The sequence below is a fragment of the Siphateles boraxobius genome, unplaced genomic scaffold (assembly GCF_051911475.1).
Source record: "Siphateles boraxobius isolate OS27281-9 unplaced genomic scaffold, OSU_SipBor_1 22, whole genome shotgun sequence".
In the NCBI taxonomy this organism is placed as follows: domain Eukaryota; kingdom Metazoa; phylum Chordata; class Actinopteri; order Cypriniformes; family Leuciscidae; genus Siphateles; species Siphateles boraxobius.
In genome coordinates this window covers 11,188,277-11,209,130 of record NW_027508833.1, presented here as the reverse complement: position 1 = coordinate 11,209,130, position 20,854 = coordinate 11,188,277, and the positions used below count along the sequence as shown (strand labels likewise).

At 38.2% G+C, this 20,854-nt stretch overlaps 1 protein-coding gene across 2 annotated transcripts; it reads left to right on the top strand.

Annotated features, from left to right (window-relative positions):
- The first annotated feature begins 6,324 nt into the window (after nucleotides 1-6,324).
- nkx2.2a (NK2 homeobox 2a) lies at nucleotides 6,325-14,111 on the top strand. Of its 2 annotated transcripts, none has more exons than XM_077238169.1 (3): nucleotides 6,325-6,360; nucleotides 12,094-12,399; nucleotides 13,045-14,111. In XM_077238169.1, the coding sequence occupies exons 2-3, from the start codon at nucleotides 12,132-12,134 to the stop codon at nucleotides 13,593-13,595; spliced, it is 819 nt and encodes a 272-aa protein (XP_077094284.1). In that variant the 5' UTR covers nucleotides 6,325-6,360; nucleotides 12,094-12,131; the 3' UTR covers nucleotides 13,596-14,111. The 2 variants fall into 2 exon arrangements, with proteins under 2 accessions (XP_077094284.1, XP_077094283.1); XM_077238168.1 differs by lacking the exon at nucleotides 6,325-6,360 and adding an exon at nucleotides 7,387-7,618.
- Nucleotides 14,112-20,854: the final 6,743 nt, after the last annotated feature.

Sequence of the window (20,854 nt, the reverse complement as noted above, 5' to 3'; positions counted from 1 at the left end):
ATCATCATACCACTTTCCAAGGCATCTAATTGGGTTCCCCTGGATGTTCGGGATCACTTCCCCTTGAACAAGTAGCTTGAACTTTCCAGTTGTTTTGCCCTTTTGGATCACCAGACTCCTTGATTTTTTTGGCTTGAAGACCATCTTTGCCCAAGTGGCCATACGATCCAATTCTGCCAGGACCCATCTTGCCTGCACATGAGTTGGTGTTATCACGGTAAGGTCATCCATGAATGCCCTGATTGCTTGCTGTTGACATCCTGCTGCGGTCTTCGGCCCTCTTGACTTTGTACTCGCTGCAGAGATGATCAGGTTCATTCCCATGATGAACAAGATGGGAGACATTGTGCATCCTGTCACTATCCCCTTCTCCACTGGCTGCCACTTTGTTGTAAACTTGGCGGACTGGAATCGTAACTTGATGTCTCTCAGGTAACTTGTGATTATGCCCTGGATGTTATGTGGGATGTGGCAGTAGTCCAAAGCAACTTGGATCAAATTATGGGGAATAGACCCATATGCATTTGCAAAGTCAAGCCAGACAACTGTTAGGCTGCCTTTCTTCTCCTTTGCTTCTTGGATGAGTTGGCTGAGGACCCCTGTATGCTCCAAGCACCCGGTATACCCTTCAACACCACCCTTCTGGATAGAGGTGTTAATATATCCATTCTGGGTCACGTAAGCGCTCATTCTCTTCGCAAGCACAGCAAAGAAAATCTTTCCCTCCACACTAAGTAGGGAGATAGTTCGGAACTGGCTGATCTGTGTGGATCCCTGTTCTTTGGGCACAAAGCACCCTTCTGCCCTTCTCCAGCTTGTTGGAATGGTTCCCTTCGACCAAATTACCCGCAAAAGCTTCCATAGCCTTCGTAGGAGCTTAGGGCATTTTTTGTATACTTTGTACGGTATACCGCTGGGACCTGGAGCAGAAGATGATCTTGCATGCTTGACTACCTCTTGAACCTCTCTCCATGATAGACACTCTGTGCTGAGGGATATAGTAGGTGGGTCAATGTTAATAAGCCCATGATTTCCTTCCAGGGCTTCGTCTCTTGGAGGGTCACTGAATGCCTCCTCAACAGACTGCTCCACCGCCTTTTTGGAACTTGTCAGAGTCCCAGACCTCGCCTCCCCCAGAAGTGATTTGGTGAAGCGGTACGGGTCCTTTATAAACTGGGCTCGAGCAGCTTCCTGCTTCTTCCGCCTCTGCTTGAACCTCTCAGCTCTTCTTGTTCTGATGAGCTGCTCTGCTCTTTTATTCCTTGCTTTTCTCCTATGCTTGCCAGTTTGAATTGCTTCCTCAGGGTTTTGATCTCCTTCCTAAGTTGTTTGATCTTTCTTTCTCTTCTGTTTTCCTGCTTTTCTGGTCTTACTTTATTCTCTTTCCTTGGCACTGTTCCAAACCGTTCCTTTGCCACATTGTAGGTGATGGCTGTCAGTAAATCCACCTTCCTTTCCGCTGATCCTGCTTGAACTGCTCCAAGCACTTTGTCCAGATCTTCATCTAACATGGACCACTCCTTCCCTTCACTCATTTTGGGCCACTTGATTCTTTCCTTTGTTGGCTGGGGTGAGCTTTCTGGAATGGCGTTGGAGGCTCTCCTTGTGCGATCTTGGGGGATTGCCGGCACTGAGAGATCACTAGGACTATGGTGTGCTTCCTGCCTAGGGTTCTCCTGCGTTTCACCAGACTGTTCGTCTGAGCGGTGTGCATGCATCCGTCCTTGTCCACACGTGGACTTGCTCTGGTGTATTTTGAGCCCTCTTACGCCTTTGCAGATTCTTCCGCAGCTGCATTTAACTCCCGGTGCCTCCCCGGTCAAGGTGGTTTGTCTGAGCCTTCTCTGTGTCTGTGTCACTGTCCTTGTCGTTAGCCTTGAGTCTGTCCTGGTGAGCCTCTCATCCTCCCCCCCTCTCGGGAGACTCTGGGGGTATTGCTCATTTGTCAGTTCTGTAGCTTGCTTGGTGCCCTCTTGCGAGTGCTGCAACAGGGGTTGCTGGCCCCTGTTACCCCGCCAGTCTTTCCTGGAGGTCAGCTGTCTCTCCAGCGTCACCGACCTTCCTCGGTCTCCATCCAGACTTTCCTGGAAGTCACTGGTTGCCCAGGGAGTTCAGTTGTATAATATATCTGCGATGTTATAAATGAAAGCTTTAAAATACAAGCAAAAGATATATATCAGATGTCACTGCATATTTCTCTTTGTTTTGCATAACTACCTACGTTTTATACTTTCTCTTCTGCGCCAAGAGATGAAGGCCTCAACATTGCACATAACTGCATTGTTGCTTCATTCAAATGCTTCCTATTTCCATTCTGCTCTAAGGTCTATAAGATGTTCAGTATTAATCTAGCTAGATTAATTCCAGGTTCAGACTACACAATATTCTTTTCTGTTACGAGTCAGTATCAGATTATGCTATTTTGACTCCTAAGTTCTTGTCCTGTCATGGACAAAAAACATGTCAGACTAAACGTTGCTTCCCGACCAATCATCACTTGCCATCTTTAACGACGTGCATGATGTCATTGAGAGGGCAGAACTAAAGACTGACTTCCAGAAACAAGAAAGTAAACAAACAGGCAACCGAAGTGGTGTGTTAGCTAATGCTAATTCCAGTACTAACTGGGTTGCTGATGCACCTCCACTATCACTCGCTAGCATTCTTCTTTTTTCATGTCATGGTAGTACCTCAAGGAAACACAATAAAAGCAGGAGTATCGTCATAGTTCCACAAACCTTTCCTCTATTGCATAATTCTACCAAGCGGGACCAATACCATCATCTCTTTTTCGTTTCTCCATGTCTAACAGCTGTGTACAGAAGAGCTTCTGTGCTCCTATTGCTCAACGCCACAGATGTTATGGAACCCGTCAAGGAGGAACGAAAAAAATTAAACATGCCAGTCTTTCTGTCGTAGCGTTGTGAAATGCCGCAGAAGTGGCTTTGTTTGTCGCCCACTGACACACTATACGAGATAAAACAATTGATTTGTGCATCGCGACACTCTGAGCTCGGCATAACCATTACAACACTCTCTTTGTAATAACATTCCAGACCACAGGACATATTTTACAGAAATGTGACAACCATCTGCCAAACTGAACCTTGAAGTTCTATACACTCTAAACTTGAGAGTGGATATTTTTAAGGAACCACTCAAACCACAAGGCAACAGGCATCATCTTAAGTAACAGATTCTTGGAGAAGAAGGTCACAAAGAATTTAATTGCATAATACAGCAACAATATATCAGATGATGCATGTGAGCAGCCAAAAAATATTATGTCTAACTTTGTTTCATACTGTACATAATGTATTCAGTTCTGTTCTCATACTTTTCTAAACATCCATCCATTTTCTATACCTGTGTATCCTATAGACCTTATGTAGCCCCGCCCCTTTTCAGCGCTGCGCTTGTTGTCTTTTGTCTTCTGGTCTGTATTTTCACAGCGATCTTGCGTATTTATGAATGAATTTTAACATCTTCCCGGTCTACTCCATATCGGTATGACTCCGATCTTCAACCAGATGGAACTGCATATTATTCTGATTGTTCCAAACCAATCTGACTTCTGACCTATAATGCTTCCTGAATCATAATCATTCACTGTTCATTCATTGGCAAGAGGAGAATTAGCCCCCCGACTGAGCCTGGGTTCTGCCAAGGTTTTTTTCTCCATTCTGCCACCTGATGGAGTTTTGGTTCTTTGCCACTGTCGCCTTTTTCCACCTTTGTTGCCACTGGCTTGGCTTGCTTAGTAGGGGACATTCAATTTAACATTTAATTTAATATTCAACAATAATATTGATCTGCCTGCATTGACACTATTATACAAGAACTGAGCTGAGCTGGACGATAACATAACGTTTCACTCCAGAGTGGCTATATATAAATGAACTAAATTTTATTTAGTAGGCTATTAACTAAATCTAAAAAAAAAATTTTTTTTAAACAAAAATGAAACATCACTGAACTTATTTAAGCTGGACTGTGATGCTATTTTCTTCTGGAAACTTCTTTTTTTGCATTATTTTCCTGTTATCTCTGTAAAGCTGCTTTGAAACAATCTGTATTGTAAAAAGTGCTATATAAATAAATGTGACTTGACTACTGACATTTGTTAAGACATCTGCTTTACACATTACAATCCTCTTGATAACTTTGGTTAACTTTGGATTAATCCACTTATAAAGCTAATTACTCCAGGACAGCAATGCCATAGAAATGTACAAAGCGACCGCAAATACGGAAGTTCAAAGACAATATTCTAAAGATGGCTGCGCCAAGGTAGAGTCACAGGGAGTACTGGAGCCTATCCCAGGATTTATTGGGTTGAAGACAGGGAAAGACAGGTTCAATTCTAAACAAGCAAGCCATTTTTAAAAAACAGATTTTCTCCGAAAAATATCTTATGTTGACAAGAACCATGCTTTTTGGTGCAAGGTGGTGCAACAGACTTCGGACAGTATATATTATATATCTTGTATTAACTGCACATCTTTGTCAGGAGCAACAGGAGTGACAGTTGGTAAGCAGCTCTACCCAATTAAAAAAATATTCTATTGATCGCACCTGCTGTTTCTTAAGCTCAATCTATGACCCTTCATGCTCATCTCAGATATACTCGAAACGCCAGTGTGTCAGGCAGCATCACTTAAATCACTTTCTTTTTGAACACTTACTTCCATGAATCTCTTCGACCACAGAAACCCTATTCATCTGACCTGGAATCTTCAGAAACTATTAACGGGATGGTGTTTTAAAGAATCAAATAAAAAGGCACCTTTTTAGTGAAGAGCACTAGCCATTACAACCAGGCAAAAGTAAAGAGTGGACAACTCCCAGGCAGAGGATCTTCGTTTGTAATAAAAATGCACAGGGCTGCCCCGGTGTTAATTAAACATTTTTCCCAAAAGTGCATCCTTGGCTGAGAACGAATGAAGCATTTATATTTGGAGAAGCATTCTCTCTGTATGAGCGACCCTCCTCAAGTGGTTGATATATCAAAACTTGAACTGATAGATACAAGAATAGCATGCCATTGGTGTCTTTATGTGCCCCGTCCAGCTCATTTGAAGTGTTTCAGTCATCAGGCTTTGGCAAGGGATATATCTTAATAGCTTGACCACAAGGGTCTATCATCTCCATTCTTGCTCTGAAGGTCTTTGAGGGAGCCCTCTGAGTGGTCATAATAGGGCTCCCACCGCACAAAGATTCACAACAGGATGAGAGAAAAGGATTTGTGTAATAGCAAAGAGCTTCATGAATACATTGCTAGTCAAACCAGCTACTTTAGATTAATATGGAATCTGAAAGGAGTATGAGTCCAATTTATTTATGTGTATTTGTCACACTGTGGCATTGCTCTCAAGAGCAAGGATAACATGAGGCTAATCTCAGTCCTTTACCAGTAAAGTGGTGGCCAACAAAAACCTGTGGTAATGTATTCCTCCACTGATTGATGGTCGCTCCCTCTGTATTTAACAAAACCATCATTGTGATGGAACGATTCTAGGCTGCCCACAATAAAATCTTTAAGACTCTTTTCAGTTGTCTGTAAGAATACAGAGGTTAGTTTCGGAAGATGCTTCACAATCATCCCTGCATGAAACATTATAGAAAAAATAAAATACATTTTATTTGTGGAGGCCTACATGAGAGATAAATAACATTACATACATTTGTCTTTTACATGCAAATTAGATCCTGTGATAAAATGTCTTTTTATCATAAGACCTGTTTCATTAAGGCAACAACAACAAAAAAGTTGATTGGCAAAACATGCCTTTTCTCCCAACATATTGGCATCCGTTGTTGTAGATGCCAGTTTCTTTGCTAAATTTAAGCTCTTTCCAAGGATATGCAACATACATATCCTTGGCAAAAGGTAGCTTAAATTTAGCGAATTATAACGCGTTATCCAGCTCTACTGTAACATTTATAAAGCTATTTCGTTATTGCAAGCAAATAAAATATAGACTAAAGTTCATGAATTGCATTGCCGTTTTATCATCACAAATATTGACCCGTGTAATTTAAAAGGCCATTTTCTATTTAAGCACCAGACAAAGTATTACTCTTAGCATTAGCCATCTGTGGAATCTGTAATAGGCCTACTTAAATTACTACTAAGGCTTAACTTATTTATTACGTCTGCCAATTAATTATTAATTACCCATATTCGGAATTACTTTATTAAGCACGCTGTGATGTGTCTGACTATTATGGACCATTCGTACTGATCCAAAATGTATGCCATGGGTTCACACCTTAGGCCCTGTTTACATTTAGTATTAAGATGTATCAAGTTAATGAGGGAAACACAATCCCGTCTAGTAGGACTTCCCTACGCTGTAGGTCAGTAGGCCTATGCGGAGAGTAGGCGGTATTTTGTGGCTAGTCGGATTCAACCACATGAGAGTCTACACTACCAAAGAAATGCCCCTGGAAGCGGTCGAAACATTTTAGACCCTGTTTACATCTGTATGTCGTCCAATTGTGATGCGATAGACCAAAGCGCATCTTAAACAGGGCCTAACATATTTTGAGCTTGTGCACTTTCTACCACTTCCAGAGGTAGTCGAAAACGCATTTGAACGGATTGCTTTCGTAGTGTAAACACGCATCTGGTCGAATGCCTTAATGAGATCAGGTTGGATTTACAGAGCAGAAATTAAAGTTGCTCTCCATGTAGTACTTTTCCGTCATCTCCGGTGGCGTTTAAATTGTGTGAGCTTTCGCCGTTAGATTGAAATATGTAAAAAAGCCCACATTAACCTGCCCATAGACAATAGATAGCCTAAATCAGGACAGAGGTGGTTGAAAGTGGACAAAGGAGACGGGTTTAAATACCAGGTGTAAACAGGAATGTGTGTCTAATCGACCAAAACGCATCTTAATACAAGGTGTAAACAGCGCCTTGAGTAGGCTAGACCACGAATGAGACCCGAGTCCTCTGACCTCGGATATCAACAATTGCATAAGCGTAGGCCTATCTTAAGTAAACGGGATTTCCACCAACAGAACATGTCACATCTGCTCTTTTGGCCGAGCAACATCATGGCAACCAAGAGATTTATTATAGAGATTTCGGGCAGAGACATTCTTAGCCGCAGGTTTACAAAAGCCATGTGGATACACTTTCTTTTCTTTTCTTTCTTTTCTTTTTTTTGCTATTTGATATAATAAACAGCTTAGAACAATTCACAGCCTAAGTGTATCAAAACGACACAGAAGTTAGTAATAGCACTTCGGTCAACAGTGTAGCATGAATCGGCGAATACGGATCAGCTAAAAGCGCTCTTATGAGGCAACCATGTTTGCTCTCATGACCAATTTATTGCCGACGAACATATGGCCAATATTTTGTCTCACGTCATTGCAGGGGGAAAACAAACATCATGCAATGTTGGTAGCAAATCTAAGGCTGAGCCACTTCGCCAGCTATGCAAACGTACTTGGACAACATCAGAAGAGGAGTGCTTACTCCCCGGGTATATAAAGCACATCAGGCTTATCGGTGCGTGCAGTCCTTACTTTCATTTGGAGATGTTTCATTAACTGTGCGGTGTCTTAACGCAAGCTGCACCACTTACCCTCTTCCGTCAGCCGCCAGGTGAGCCTTATTACTATCACTCGACCTCTCCACGTACAGTGCGTTAGGTAGGTTGTGCAAAGATTAAGTAACTTGCATGTAATGTTTCTAGCGGTGCAGGCCTACCTTTCTTATATGAAAAAGCTAGCTTTGGATATGAAAACTTGCATAACTACATATTGCATTGTATAGGGTAAGCCTATGCACTCTTGCCATATTAAATAAAATAAACAATTCATTATTCATTATTATTATTATTCGTATTATTCGTTTATTATCATTATTATCATTTTTATTATATTTTGTTGTTGTTATTTATTTGCTTCTATATTTTGTAGTTGTTTCTGTAGTTTATCATCTGTTAACATATCAATCTATTTTAGATAAGTTGTGGAGAAGTTTTTTTTTCTTCTTCAGGCTATACGCATTTGTACCGGTAGAGATCGCCCGAGTATCAAAAATCTCTTCGGTGCTCATCTCCACCATCACCCTCTGTGGAAATCATATGAATGGATGCAAGTATAATTTGTTAGTGTGAACGAAAGAAATCTCGCTCTGAAACATGCACTAGGCTATGTCTAACTTCACGTATGCGTAAAGCAGGGACAGTTTATTTCAATTAATCTATAATTAATTTCAAACGGATTGCAAAAAATAGAAGAACCAGTCCCAGTGGACTTTGAGATACTGAGAAAAGACGTGATTAAAATGATAATCCTTAAACCAATTTGTTTTGGGTACGCTGATAAAGGTGCCAGGATGGAGAATTTAACACTATGCGCCATGAAATTCGCCGTTACAAATAAACTGGTAGTTAAACAAATGAAGGCATGTCCCTGGGCCATGGGCACCATGATAATCTCCTTGTGACATGTTTAATCATTAGAGGCTCTGAGACGAATAAAGGCGCAGCGTTTGGCCTGCAGTGAGGAGAATCAGACCAGCTCCAAACGATCTGTGCTGCGGGGCATTTTCTTGGGGCTGCAGCTCTAAGTCGCACAAACCACCAGACTTATATTTATACCAACATTTCCCTTTTATGGCCTTTTAATCGCATGGGAAAAGCAGAAAATCGCTCTTGTCAGGTTATACATTTATCATGAGCACCTAGAGGGAAACAGGGTTACATTTATCAAAGCTTAACTGCTCGCCCAAGGCATCGCAATACACTGAAATTCGTCGATTAAAGCAAGAACTGATCAACGTTATTATACTCTCCTAGCCTTCTGGCAGCATTAGGATTTTCTTTATAATCAAGCGTATAAAGGTCTTTTTTCTCCTTTATACCCCCCAATCCAACCCCCCCCCCCCCCCCCCCCATAAACTGACAGATTCAGACATTTTAACATTATCTATTGTTAAAAGGAATTAATTAAACGATGTTTAGCATTTGCTGTTTTATTGTCGTATTATGAAACATTGTATTTCTAAATAAATCTTAAGGATGATATATTTAATGCCAGATTGCAGTGAACGTCAGTTGTTTCCTCGAAAATTCAACAAATCGATTAGTCTATGTTGTTTTTTTTATTTTAACAGTGTGTGTGTGTGTGTGTGTGTGTGTGTGTGTGTGTATATATATATATCAAATTTAATAATAATATAAAAATAATGTGATGCTGGAGATTTTATTTTCTCGTTTTATCCTTTTTTGTATTGTTTGTAAAGCGAATAGGTCTAAAATACACCGAAATACCATGTAAATTGTGCGCTGCTTGCTCAACAAAAATATGTATTATTAAAATATGAAATTGTTTTATTATTATTATTGTTGTTGTTGTTTTTCGCTCCTCTTTTCAGTATACGCATAAAGACAAACAGTCTGTTTAAGCTACCTGCAAAAGTAAACAGGTAAACAGAAGGAAATGGCTCTTGAAGTGAAGTATAGACACTCAGTTTGTGCACATTTACTTCTCCTTACCGAACTCCTCTGTTCAATTGTTCAAACACATTCCCAAATCACTGGCCACAGACTAACCACGAGCCCTGCCATCGATTGCGGAGTGTGTTATTCTGGTTACATGGGAACATAATAGAGACTGGCTCATTAATTAGTACATTGTTTACCAATTCTGTCACCATAACATGCTGGAAATAAAATTCTCAATTGCATCAATGCCGATAAAAGAGATCAGCCTAACAGTAACCGTTTATAGTGTTTATAGTAGCCTAAATCGGCGTATTTGAGAGGCTCTCGCCGTTTATCATTTCATGGTTACCGTGATGTGTTCAGTAACCGGTCTCTACTGCATGGGAAGGGTAGGCTGGGAGAGTGACCTTGCGAAAAGCGTTTACTGTTCGACTTTGCTCCTGGCCCGTCCAGCTCAATGCTTCCATTGTCCGATTTCTCTGTCGCTGCATGATTAATTCTACGTGAAACTCTGGTTAAGTATATTTACCTATCAGGTAACTGATTATAGAAAATATCATAAGCTGACAAATATGCTTATTTGTTCGTGTTTTTTTTCATGAACAATTCTTCGATGCAATTGCTGATATTGTAAATATATCTTGTTTCACTGCTATATTCTAGCCTAACTGATATTCTAGCAAAAAAACGCCGAAACATATTTTAACAGCAGTTATTAGCGACTTAAGTGTTAAAACATAAGCAGCAATAATCTATAATTTCAACACATAATACAAATGAAATAGATCACATAAAGAAATAATTTTATCTAATTTATACCCTACTTATCACCAATCTGCCAGTCTGGGCATGTCAGTGTGTAGACATGCTTGCATGCGCGTGCGAGAGAGAAATTGCGCGTAGTGTGTGTGTGAGAGAGAGAGAGAGAGAGAGAGAGAGAGAGAGAGAGAGAGAGAGAGAGAGAGAGAGAGAGAGAGAGAGAGAGAGAGAGAGAGAGAGAGAGAGAGAGAGAGAGATGAAGGACTTTCCTTGATATTGTGAAGGGGTACAGAAATGAATGAAGAGATAGTCCATTGAAAGCAGTGAATGCCATGACAACTAGGAACAACCTCAGATTTATTCCAAACAGTTAGAACGTATTGTACAGGGGCGTCAATCATCTATTATTTTGGCCTTTAAATAAATGCAAAAACTACGGCCGGACAAAGGCTTCCAACAGGAGCCGGACATTTGTCTACATTTCCCCTATTGTCTGCAGCTTAGCAATCGGTTTGTATTTGTGTTTGCCCGGGTTCGACCACCCAGGATGAGCAGAGGACTGGCTAGAAACGTGCAACATTGTCACCCAAATCACATACTAGATAGGAGGCAAAGAGGCAAAAAAAGAAAAGATAGGACAGAGAGTTGAAAAGGAGAGGCAAAATACACAACAATAATGCTTCACTTTTTGTAGCTACTGCGGACAACCGAAAGAAGCAAGCCTACAAAACAAAAAATAAATCAGAAATTATTTTAAAAGTAAAATGTCGTTTATGTGATTTAAATAGTTTTGTTTGTCCTTATAATCCTTTCGGTTGTTTTTGGAAATCGATGATAACATGTTATTAGAAATATTTCGCTTTTAAAAATGCCCTAAAAATTATTTGACAAATTATGAAAAATGATAACGCCATAAGTTCTGGAATATTAATAAGAAACTAATAATCATCATCCACACACACACACACACACACACACACACACACACACACACACACACACACACGCACACACACACACACACACACACAAAAGATCATTTAAAGTTCCTTTTCCGTTTCGTCATTTTTTTTTTTGATGGCTTAATCATGTCCAGTGAACGACCCTTCTCGTTAATCCCGAACCAAAATATTGACCTACATAAATTAGTCTCTACCACTTGAGACGATTTCGTTGCCCTTTTTTAAAATAAACATTTATAACAACTGATATTATCGTTCTAAATTTAGGATCCAAACATAATTTTCACTAAGTAATTCGTTTATCTGCGTTATAAGTTACAACAATTGGATTTTTTATGCATAGGTTTTGTCCATTTCCAGTTCAAGAAGGCCTATGATTTGTATAAAGCTACTCGGAGGTTCTTTGTATGTAAATAGGGTGTAAAAAGGCCCTCCCCGTCTTTGTAATTAATTGACACGTTATACCACTCATCATGTGCTGAAGCACCAATGGTATAGGCTAGGATCTCCCCAAAACCCACAATTTCACATCGGCAAACACTGTCTTCATCCACTTGACTCCCAAGACCCGCCCACACGTGGCCAACCTTTTTCGTTTTTAATGCTTTTTCACTGCAGGTTCATGTTTTGAGACCAACCTTATATGGACTGATCAGTCTGGTAATGGCTTATTTCCCCCTAACACTCAGCAGTAGCGCAATATCCATGAGCTAGATACCACTTCAGTCACTTTGGCATTCTTCCTGGACTTACAGAACTGATTTCTCCGCTACTTCCCCCCCCCCCCCCCCCAAGCAACGGTTAACGACCGAGCCTCATGCGTCGACTTCAGTTTACTTCGCGCTGAAACGGCACCGATATCCTATATTCAATAAATCGTCTGTGTTTTTTGTGTTTTTAAAGAGAGGATTGCCAAACTGGTGCAGAAACTTTACTGCATCAAATGCCCCAGACCATGTCGTTGACCAACACAAAGACAGGCTTTTCAGTAAAGGACATTTTGGACCTCCCTGATACTAACGATGAAGAAGGATCTATCACCGGGAATGAGGAAGATACGGAGGTTTCTGAGGCGACTAAGACGCCTGGAGTGCGAGTGCAAAGTCCTTTAGAGAATGTTCCAAACCTGCCTTTAAAGAATCCATTTTATGATAATAGCGACAATCCTTATACCAGATGGCTCGCAACTACGGACAGCATCCAATACTCATGTAAGTAAAGCAACCTCACAATAATTCCCATGAGTTGGAATTATCTTCGATTCTAAATCAGCGCTATTTTTTATACTGATCATCTATTACAAATACTTGATTTAAATCATTCTACAAAACCGCTGTGCTTGATATTGTAGATGTAGATTTCCACTGTTGCGCATCTCAAAAGGCGTAACTATGTGCTTCTGGATCGTGGTCATAACGGCGGTTAAATTAGCTATATATTTTTTTAATAAATGCAGTTGAAATTGTCTTGATAGTTTTTGGAATAGTTTATTCATTGACTCTTAGTTTTCGCTTACATTTTCCTCTTTGTAAACTATTGATTAGGCTACGGCAAAGCCATCGGTTTGGTTGAGTCAGATACCCCATGATAATGTTGATTGAGGCTATTGTTAATTCTATAATATAATATTGTAATAACAAAAATAAATCTGATTTCTGAACTGACTGTATTTATTAGTCCGTCTGCCCTAACTTAATGTTCTCCGATAAATGTGTTAGTTTGTAAATTTGACAATAAGAAATGTCACCAACAAACACAATTCACAATGCAAGGTTTTTTTATTTGATGTGGTATTAAATCTGTTTTTTCCCCTCTCTTTCTCTCTCTCTCTCTTTTTTTTTCTTTTTCTTGACCAGTACATGGCCTATCCGCAAACTCTCAAGACTCGTCTGCAAAATCTCCGGAACCTTCAGCTGACGAATCGCCGGACAACGATAAGGAAACTTCGAGCAACGGCAGCGACTCTGGTAAGAAGCGCAAAAGGAGGGTGCTCTTTTCCAAGGCACAAACTTACGAACTCGAGCGCCGGTTTAGGCAACAGAGATATCTGTCAGCCCCGGAGAGGGAGCATCTCGCCAGTTTGATCCGCCTGACTCCAACCCAAGTGAAAATCTGGTTCCAGAACCATCGATACAAAATGAAGAGAGCCCGGGCGGAGAAAGGTATGGAAGTGACCCATCTCCCTTCTCCTAGGCGAGTGGCCGTGCCTGTGTTAGTCAGAGATGGCAAACCCTGTCATACGCTTAAAGCTCAGGACTTGGCAGCTACTTTTCAGGCTGGAATTCCGTTCTCCGCATATAGCGCCCAGTCTCTCCAGCACATGCAATATAACGCGCATTACAGCGCCGCCACCACACCACAGTTCCCAGCACATCACTTGGTGCAAACGCAACAGTGGACTTGGTGAACAAACACTGACTTGCAAATGCATGGCTGCATTTTAAAGACCGTGGTAAGGAGCTTTCCAAACAAAAATACAAGACTTTGCAGCTTGACCCTTTCTCACCAATTTATTTTGGGGATTGACGTGTGTGCGCCATGTTTACATGTTTTCGTTAAGAAAACCGGGTCAAGCCTCTCCCCAAATTTAAGAATGTTAAAGCTCTTGTGAAATTTTGTAAAGTATGTTTGTGTGTTGTAGAAATGTTTTCCTTTTGTCCTTCGTGTTATAAGCACGTGCAAAAAACACTTTATGATAATAGAAAATTTTATTTCTTTCTTTTACAATGGACCGAATATATTTATGGCCATGAATAAACATTGGCAATCTTTAGCTTATTTCATTGGTTTGTTTTCTATGTAAATATTTTGTGATAATTGTTTTCAATATTATGTTTGATCGTTTAGCCTAAATATATCCGATATTTAGGGAAAATGGAACCTCAATTGTCGATAAACACCCCTCATGTTAATATCAGAAAGAACGCGCGCTGGCGAGGGAGGTCTACAATTCTTTTTATTAAGACTTTTAATAAAAAATGATGTGGTTCAGAAATTCCGAAATGCTTTGCGTTTGGTCTCAATGATTTCGGCCTCATTTGCAAAATATGAGTCGTTTCTTCGCCATTTTCCATTATCATAAATACTTTATTATAAGCTAACAGAACGAATAAATACAATCAATATAATTATGCTAATTTATCTTTATAAACCTTTATATTTGCACAAACGTTGCTTTGGACAGCTTGTCGCTCTCATTGTCACTTCATCAGCAACACAATTGGCTTCAGTTTTCCGAATTTATCTGTACGAACACTTCAGCAATAAGAAGGCTAAAGTCACTTGTGAAATGGGGGTAAAAATCCACTCACTTAATATAAGAGGGCTTCTTCAGCTAAGCAGCTTTTCATTCAAACGCTCTCTTCCTTTTCAGGCTCCGCGGCTGACATTTCGGTTGAAGCGGCACATTTAAGAGAGAAAACACGCGTGTCAAAGTTTTGTTACAGTAATATTACGTGATTTTATTAGTTACAATTATATGTGGCTGTTGTTACGCGTCGTCACAGTGTGTATCAAAAAATGAGTTGCTTGAAATGATAAACACCGCGGCCATGCAGGTCAGAGCATTTTTTAAACAATTATGTCCACTAAGGAAAGTGTCAAAATTAGTCTAGGGATTTTGGTTAAAACTTTATTTTCAGGTGTCCGTGTTACAGTGTAATTATACATTTAAATGAGTAATAATAATGAATTGCATAGCTTAGCCTACTTAAGCTAATAGGAATATGGGTTGGTTTTGGTTAGTTGTAATTAAGCATAATTATTAATAAGCATAAATAAAAATTACTATAGTACATGTAACGTGTAACGGACACTGTAAAATAAAGTGTTACCGGATTGTGTGTGTTTTCAAACGGGCAAGTCGACAACAGCTCTCTTTTTGGTTCCTTTCCCAATGAGTATTATCTTATATATCATTGTCTTGGGTAAATACCACGGTTCAGTGCAAAATCCGAAATGGTTTGTTTTTCAAATATGATATGAGGGAAAGCCTGGCCTTCATTAAACAGACGGCTGTGCTAATTATTTACCGAATTAGTCTTAAGCGACTCGATCTTTTCCCCGCGTGCTTATACTACACTAGATTTAATTCAACCAAGAATAACTTCTAGAAATTTGTATTGATTTATTTTGTTTATTCGATATAATTATATGTCTAATATTTTGATAGTTATTGCATTCCCGTCATTGTTCATTAGCCAAGGAGAAGGCGGCGTGAAAATGGCAGAATTGTACTTACACCTGTTGTCGACTATAAGACCTCATTTGTGGTGTTATACGCTTCTTCACTATGCTATTTCAACGGAACCCATAAAATGTCTATCAGAAAACATTTTTAAAGCTTTTTTTTACCACTTTCTTTCCAAATAACATTCAGTCTGAACTTGTGTTGCTCAGAAAGAAAGAAAACAAACAAACTGGTCACACTAGCGTTGGACTGATGGTCAACAATGTGGCGAAGCACTTTTGAGTAGTCTATAGTTGCACAATATACAGTACATGGCACAAAAACTAACAAAGCTTAGGGTCGGTTGTTGTGAATGTTAGAGGCGTGCATATTAACAAGGGGAGTGTATCTCCGGGTGGAGAAAGACAGTCCGGGTTTCTTGGTGCTATTCAGGTCCTTTATCTGGACCAGTGCATCCCTGACTCAGGGAGATATATCCTATCCTTGTTTTTTTTTTTTTTTTTTTTTTTTGCGCCTGTCAGTTGGTGCCATTGTGGTGCTTGTTGTACACGTTCTGCTCCATATGGACAGCTGGGCCCACAAGAGGAGAAAGGAATCCCTCACAAAACCCAAATTGTGTCCCGCTTTCAAACGCAGCATTGTTGTCTCTCAAAGAAAAACGAATTAAAAATTCGTGCTATATCTATTCTGGAAAAAAAGGCAAACCCATTCACAGATAACAGGGAGTCCTTCTTCCTTGATATAGCAGTGCTAACAACAGTTCTCTCATTCCTTTAACCCTCTCATACACTCCCCCTTTTCTTGACGTTGAAAGAGAATGATTATCGTCTGTTCTGCAAAGTATGTAGCGTTAGAACTCCTATTTAATAGATACGTTTTTGTTTCCTGTCCTGCATAAGTAAAAAAGGCTATAGGCGTATGTTTATATTTTTTTTATTATGCGAATAGAGAAATGTCCAATTATTGAATAAAAGCTAAGCAAAACATTAATTTAAGAATGCGAACTTGTATTTAACCTAGGCTAACTCTATCTATCTATCTATCTATCTATCTATCTATCTATCTATCTATCTATCTATCTATCTATCTATCTATCTATCTATCTATCTATCTATCTATCTCAAAATAGGCAAAACGCGTCAACTGTAAAATGTTTGTAGGCTATAGCCTATCTTATATAGCCTAATGTATAATAACCATAAGTCTGCATTTCGAAATTGGGTAATGTTTTTTAAACTAAAATGAGAGTGGATGAAAAGTGATTTCCTGAGGACATCACATCTGCCGTAGCTGAAAAGAAAACTCTAATGTGTAAAAAAAAAAAAAAGATAATAATAATAATAATAATAATAAAAATAATATATATGTATATATATATATATATATATATATATATATATATATATATATATATATATATATATATATATATATATATATATATATATATATATGAAGTGTTGTTGGATATTATCTGGAATTACTCTCGGTTACGGGGCATTTCAGCGAAAATATAAAAATTAAGGGAGTCACAAACCCTCATAAAACGATTTTGAATGTATGCTGAAGTTAACGCGTGGATAATAACCCTTTCACGCCTCCAAATAGGATATTTCAGGAAGTACGCACTTGGATGTCCATGGATCCAGATAACTGTTACCATTTTTTTAACTTCAACATGAATCATTTCTTATCATCAATATCTCCAAATGAGGGTTCTCAACGCCTTAATAAGCAGGACTAACATTTGAAGGAAGTAATTTGGTATTTTATTGCCAATAGAAGATAAAGATTAGATTCCCCAACCATCTCGAATGTGTTACAAAAAGAGTGCATTTTCAGTGTGATATGGACCAAATCACAAATCACCATTAAATACACCACAAGATGGCGACAGAGCCCGTTGAAAAGAACAGTAACACCGCCCACTCTGTTCGACAAGTTTAAGGTTAATTTCAGGCTGCAAATATGGATGGCAGTTATCAACGGCATCAATACAATTAGAAAAAAAGAACACCCTAAATTGTAGGTAGTTAGCCAATTGTTTAAGTTTACCAATACAGGTAAAACTGAATCCTGTAGGCTATTTAAGCGAGGTGTTTGGATGCTATGATCAATCTTGCGGGTTCATGAGATAATCCGCAGAGAGGCGCAATTGGTCCACAAATAATCTTTAGCATCACTTTAAGGATACTGCGGGACAAATATTAGCGTCCTTGATTTTATTTTGTCAGCAAAAGTTCTTTGGACATTTCAACCAAATAAATTAAAATCCATTTTTACATACAATTTGCTGATTATATCAATACTTCCACTCCTACTTCCGAGTTTCCATACTTGAATAATAATAATAATAATAATAATAATAATAATAATAATAATAATAATAATTAATAATAATAATAATAATACTGATGATAATAATAATAATAATAATAATAATAATAATAATAATAATAATAATAATAATACAAAGCCGGATATATCAAAATATTCTATGAAAACTTCTAGTAATGGCAAACATGAAATGATTAATAATTAAAATAATTGATGAATAATTGAAATGCATAATTGACAAACTATAGATAAAAAATGCATTTTCTTTATTCTTTAATGTATGCATTTGTTTACTGCAATTATGTATTATACTTGATAGCATACATTTTTTCTATCTTCAAATTTACTAATATATTTATGCTGAAAAAAGTTCCTTTCAGTAAATATACAGCCAGTCTGGTACAAAAAAGTGAAATTTTCAAGAGTTCCTTTAAATGAGTAGTTTGGAGATTTCTGTCTCTGTCATTAACAGTTGCTTTCTTTGGTTTTCTAGGCATATGTTAAGTGGATACAGTATCTTCTTACAAAATAATTTACATACATATTGCCCAAAGCATTTGTGAAGATTATTTTCCCCCCTTCACTACTGTATCCATAAAAAGGCACAGAAATAAATAAAAAATTCAGTCGAGCTAGTTCATTGCCATACTTTTAAAAATGTACTTTATTTAAATCTTAATACTGTTAGAAAACTATCAGCATAACCTTGATGCATAATAATTTTCTAAAAAACACAGGTTTTCAGTGGATTTCAGAAAGAATACACTTTTTAAAAAATCAAAAAATTTTGTCAATCAATCATGCAAGCCATTTGTATTTAGATGTGTGAGCCGGAGATGTGTTAAATGAACAGCTTACTGGAAGTAATTTTTTCTTCTTTAATGTCATATGATAGAAATCCGACTGTAAGAAAATAAATTACATAGAAAAAAATACATAAATCTCTTTTATTTATTTTTTGCATTATTGCCTGATAACTAAAACAAAAATACTGTAAAATATTTCAAAGTCAATGCATCCCACAGAGAAGTAGTTTTGAAACTTTTCATAATGTGTGTATGAGTGCATTTGTTCAAAACATTTCATGGTTGTCAAACTATACTCTTATGAATGACTTACTCTGCTACACTACAGTTTTGCTTGGGGTGATGGAAAATATAAAGAAGGTCATATGAAACACATAAGCAATGTTCTTTTTCTTATGTCAACATAAAAATGTGTTATCACATACATCAAAATGAAGAAAAAACCTGTAAAAGTTTTCACCCAGAGAAAGTTATAATGTTGAATGAGCTCAACTTTAACAAAAATTCACAAAACCCTCATTCCACAGTCTTGAAAGTAATAGAAGTTAACAAAGATTCGGGGGCTGACCTTCCTCTGGGAGAAAGTCACAGCATCATGTATGAAATATAACTATAACATTGTTAACTAGTTGAACCTATCTTGGAATTTGACCTGTATCAAGTACAGCATTTCTTCCAAAGGACAATCCAGACATAAATGCTCCTTGACGCAATGCTAGTCTGCGACCAAATTGTCAGTTTGGGTGATGGGTCAACAGCACCTTTATGTGTGTGCATGAGTTTATATTACTTGTATAAATTTTGCAACATTTGGAACTGACTCAGGCCTGCATCCTGTGATCATGTGGAAGACATCAGGACATAATGTGACACTATAACTGCAGTGTTTTAGGAATCCAGAGTGTTGATGAAGAATTGTTGCATTCAAGTTTTTCAAGAGTCTTCTGAACCAAATGTATCTCTCTTGAGAAACCCACATAATAAGGATGCATTGCAAGGTGAGATATATAAGTTAAAAGTTCATAAAAAAATTTCATATGATGTACAGATAACATGATGACCGTGGTACACATTTACAACGCATTCTCATCCCAAGGCGTCATTTTATTCACACTTTTGACCATGCTTCCAAATCCGACGCGCATGGCACCCTTTAGCATCAGGTAGATGACGCTTATCCTCGCGCGTCATCTAACGCCTTTAGCGTTATCAGTTAGATGATTTTTAGCGTCAGTTACATGACGCTTCCGTAATGGGTAGGTTTAGGTCTGGGGTAGGGTTAGCGTCTCATATTGACGCTAAAGGGTGCCTTGTGCGTCGGATGTTGAAGCATGGTCAACAGCGTCAGTTAGATGACGCCTTGGGATGAGAATGGGCTGACATTTACTACGGTCTATTATCTTGTTTAGAAGAGAGATGTGACCATGTTTACGCAGATTACATCATTATGGGGTTAACAAGAAGATTATGCAGTTGTTTTACAAAGCTGTTTTAGAAAGTATTGTTTGGTATTACGGTATGGTTTGGGAAACTAACTGTACAGCTTAAATCTAAATTGGTGCACCTGGTATTGACAGCATTGGAAATTGCTGGGCAAGAATAACATCTTAATCTTCAAGATTTATATGAGAAATGCATTCTCAATCAGGATCAGAAGATTGTAGATCAAACTCACTTCTTGTATCCACAGTATGTACTGCTTCCCTCTGGTCGAAATGTGAGTCAAAATGTGAAAATCAAACAGACACAAAAATTAATTTACCTGTATCTGTGCGAATGTTGAATAAGTGTTTATCTTGATTATATATATATATATATATATACACATTTAAATTATTATTGCTATTGCTATTAGCATTTGTACTAATAGTATTAGTACATACCCCTTCCCCATTTGATTCTCAACATTTATTATCTATGCTTTCCTAATAAGTTGTTTAAAATGTGTGACCAGATAAGCCTTCTGGCCTCCTATAACCTTTAAACAAGTCTTGCTTGGTTACGATAGCTTGGATATACTGAGAAGCCCAAGTCTAATACAGACCTCCATCAAATATGTTCAATTTATCTGTACATCATTTGTTTAATAATACATATTGTTTCAAAGAGAAAAGTGGCTGGATACAGCATGACAAAGAACAACTCTAAAGAAGAACCCTTGAGGGTAACTGAAACACCAGGGGGAGTCCATCCTCCGTGGCTGAGTGTGGACAACAAACCAAAGATAAGTAAGCAGTAGAATTTTCATAATAATAATAATAATAATAATATGTAATAGGCCATACTCTAGCTTTTTACAAGCGTGAATAGTAGTACTTTTCATAAGTTTCTGAA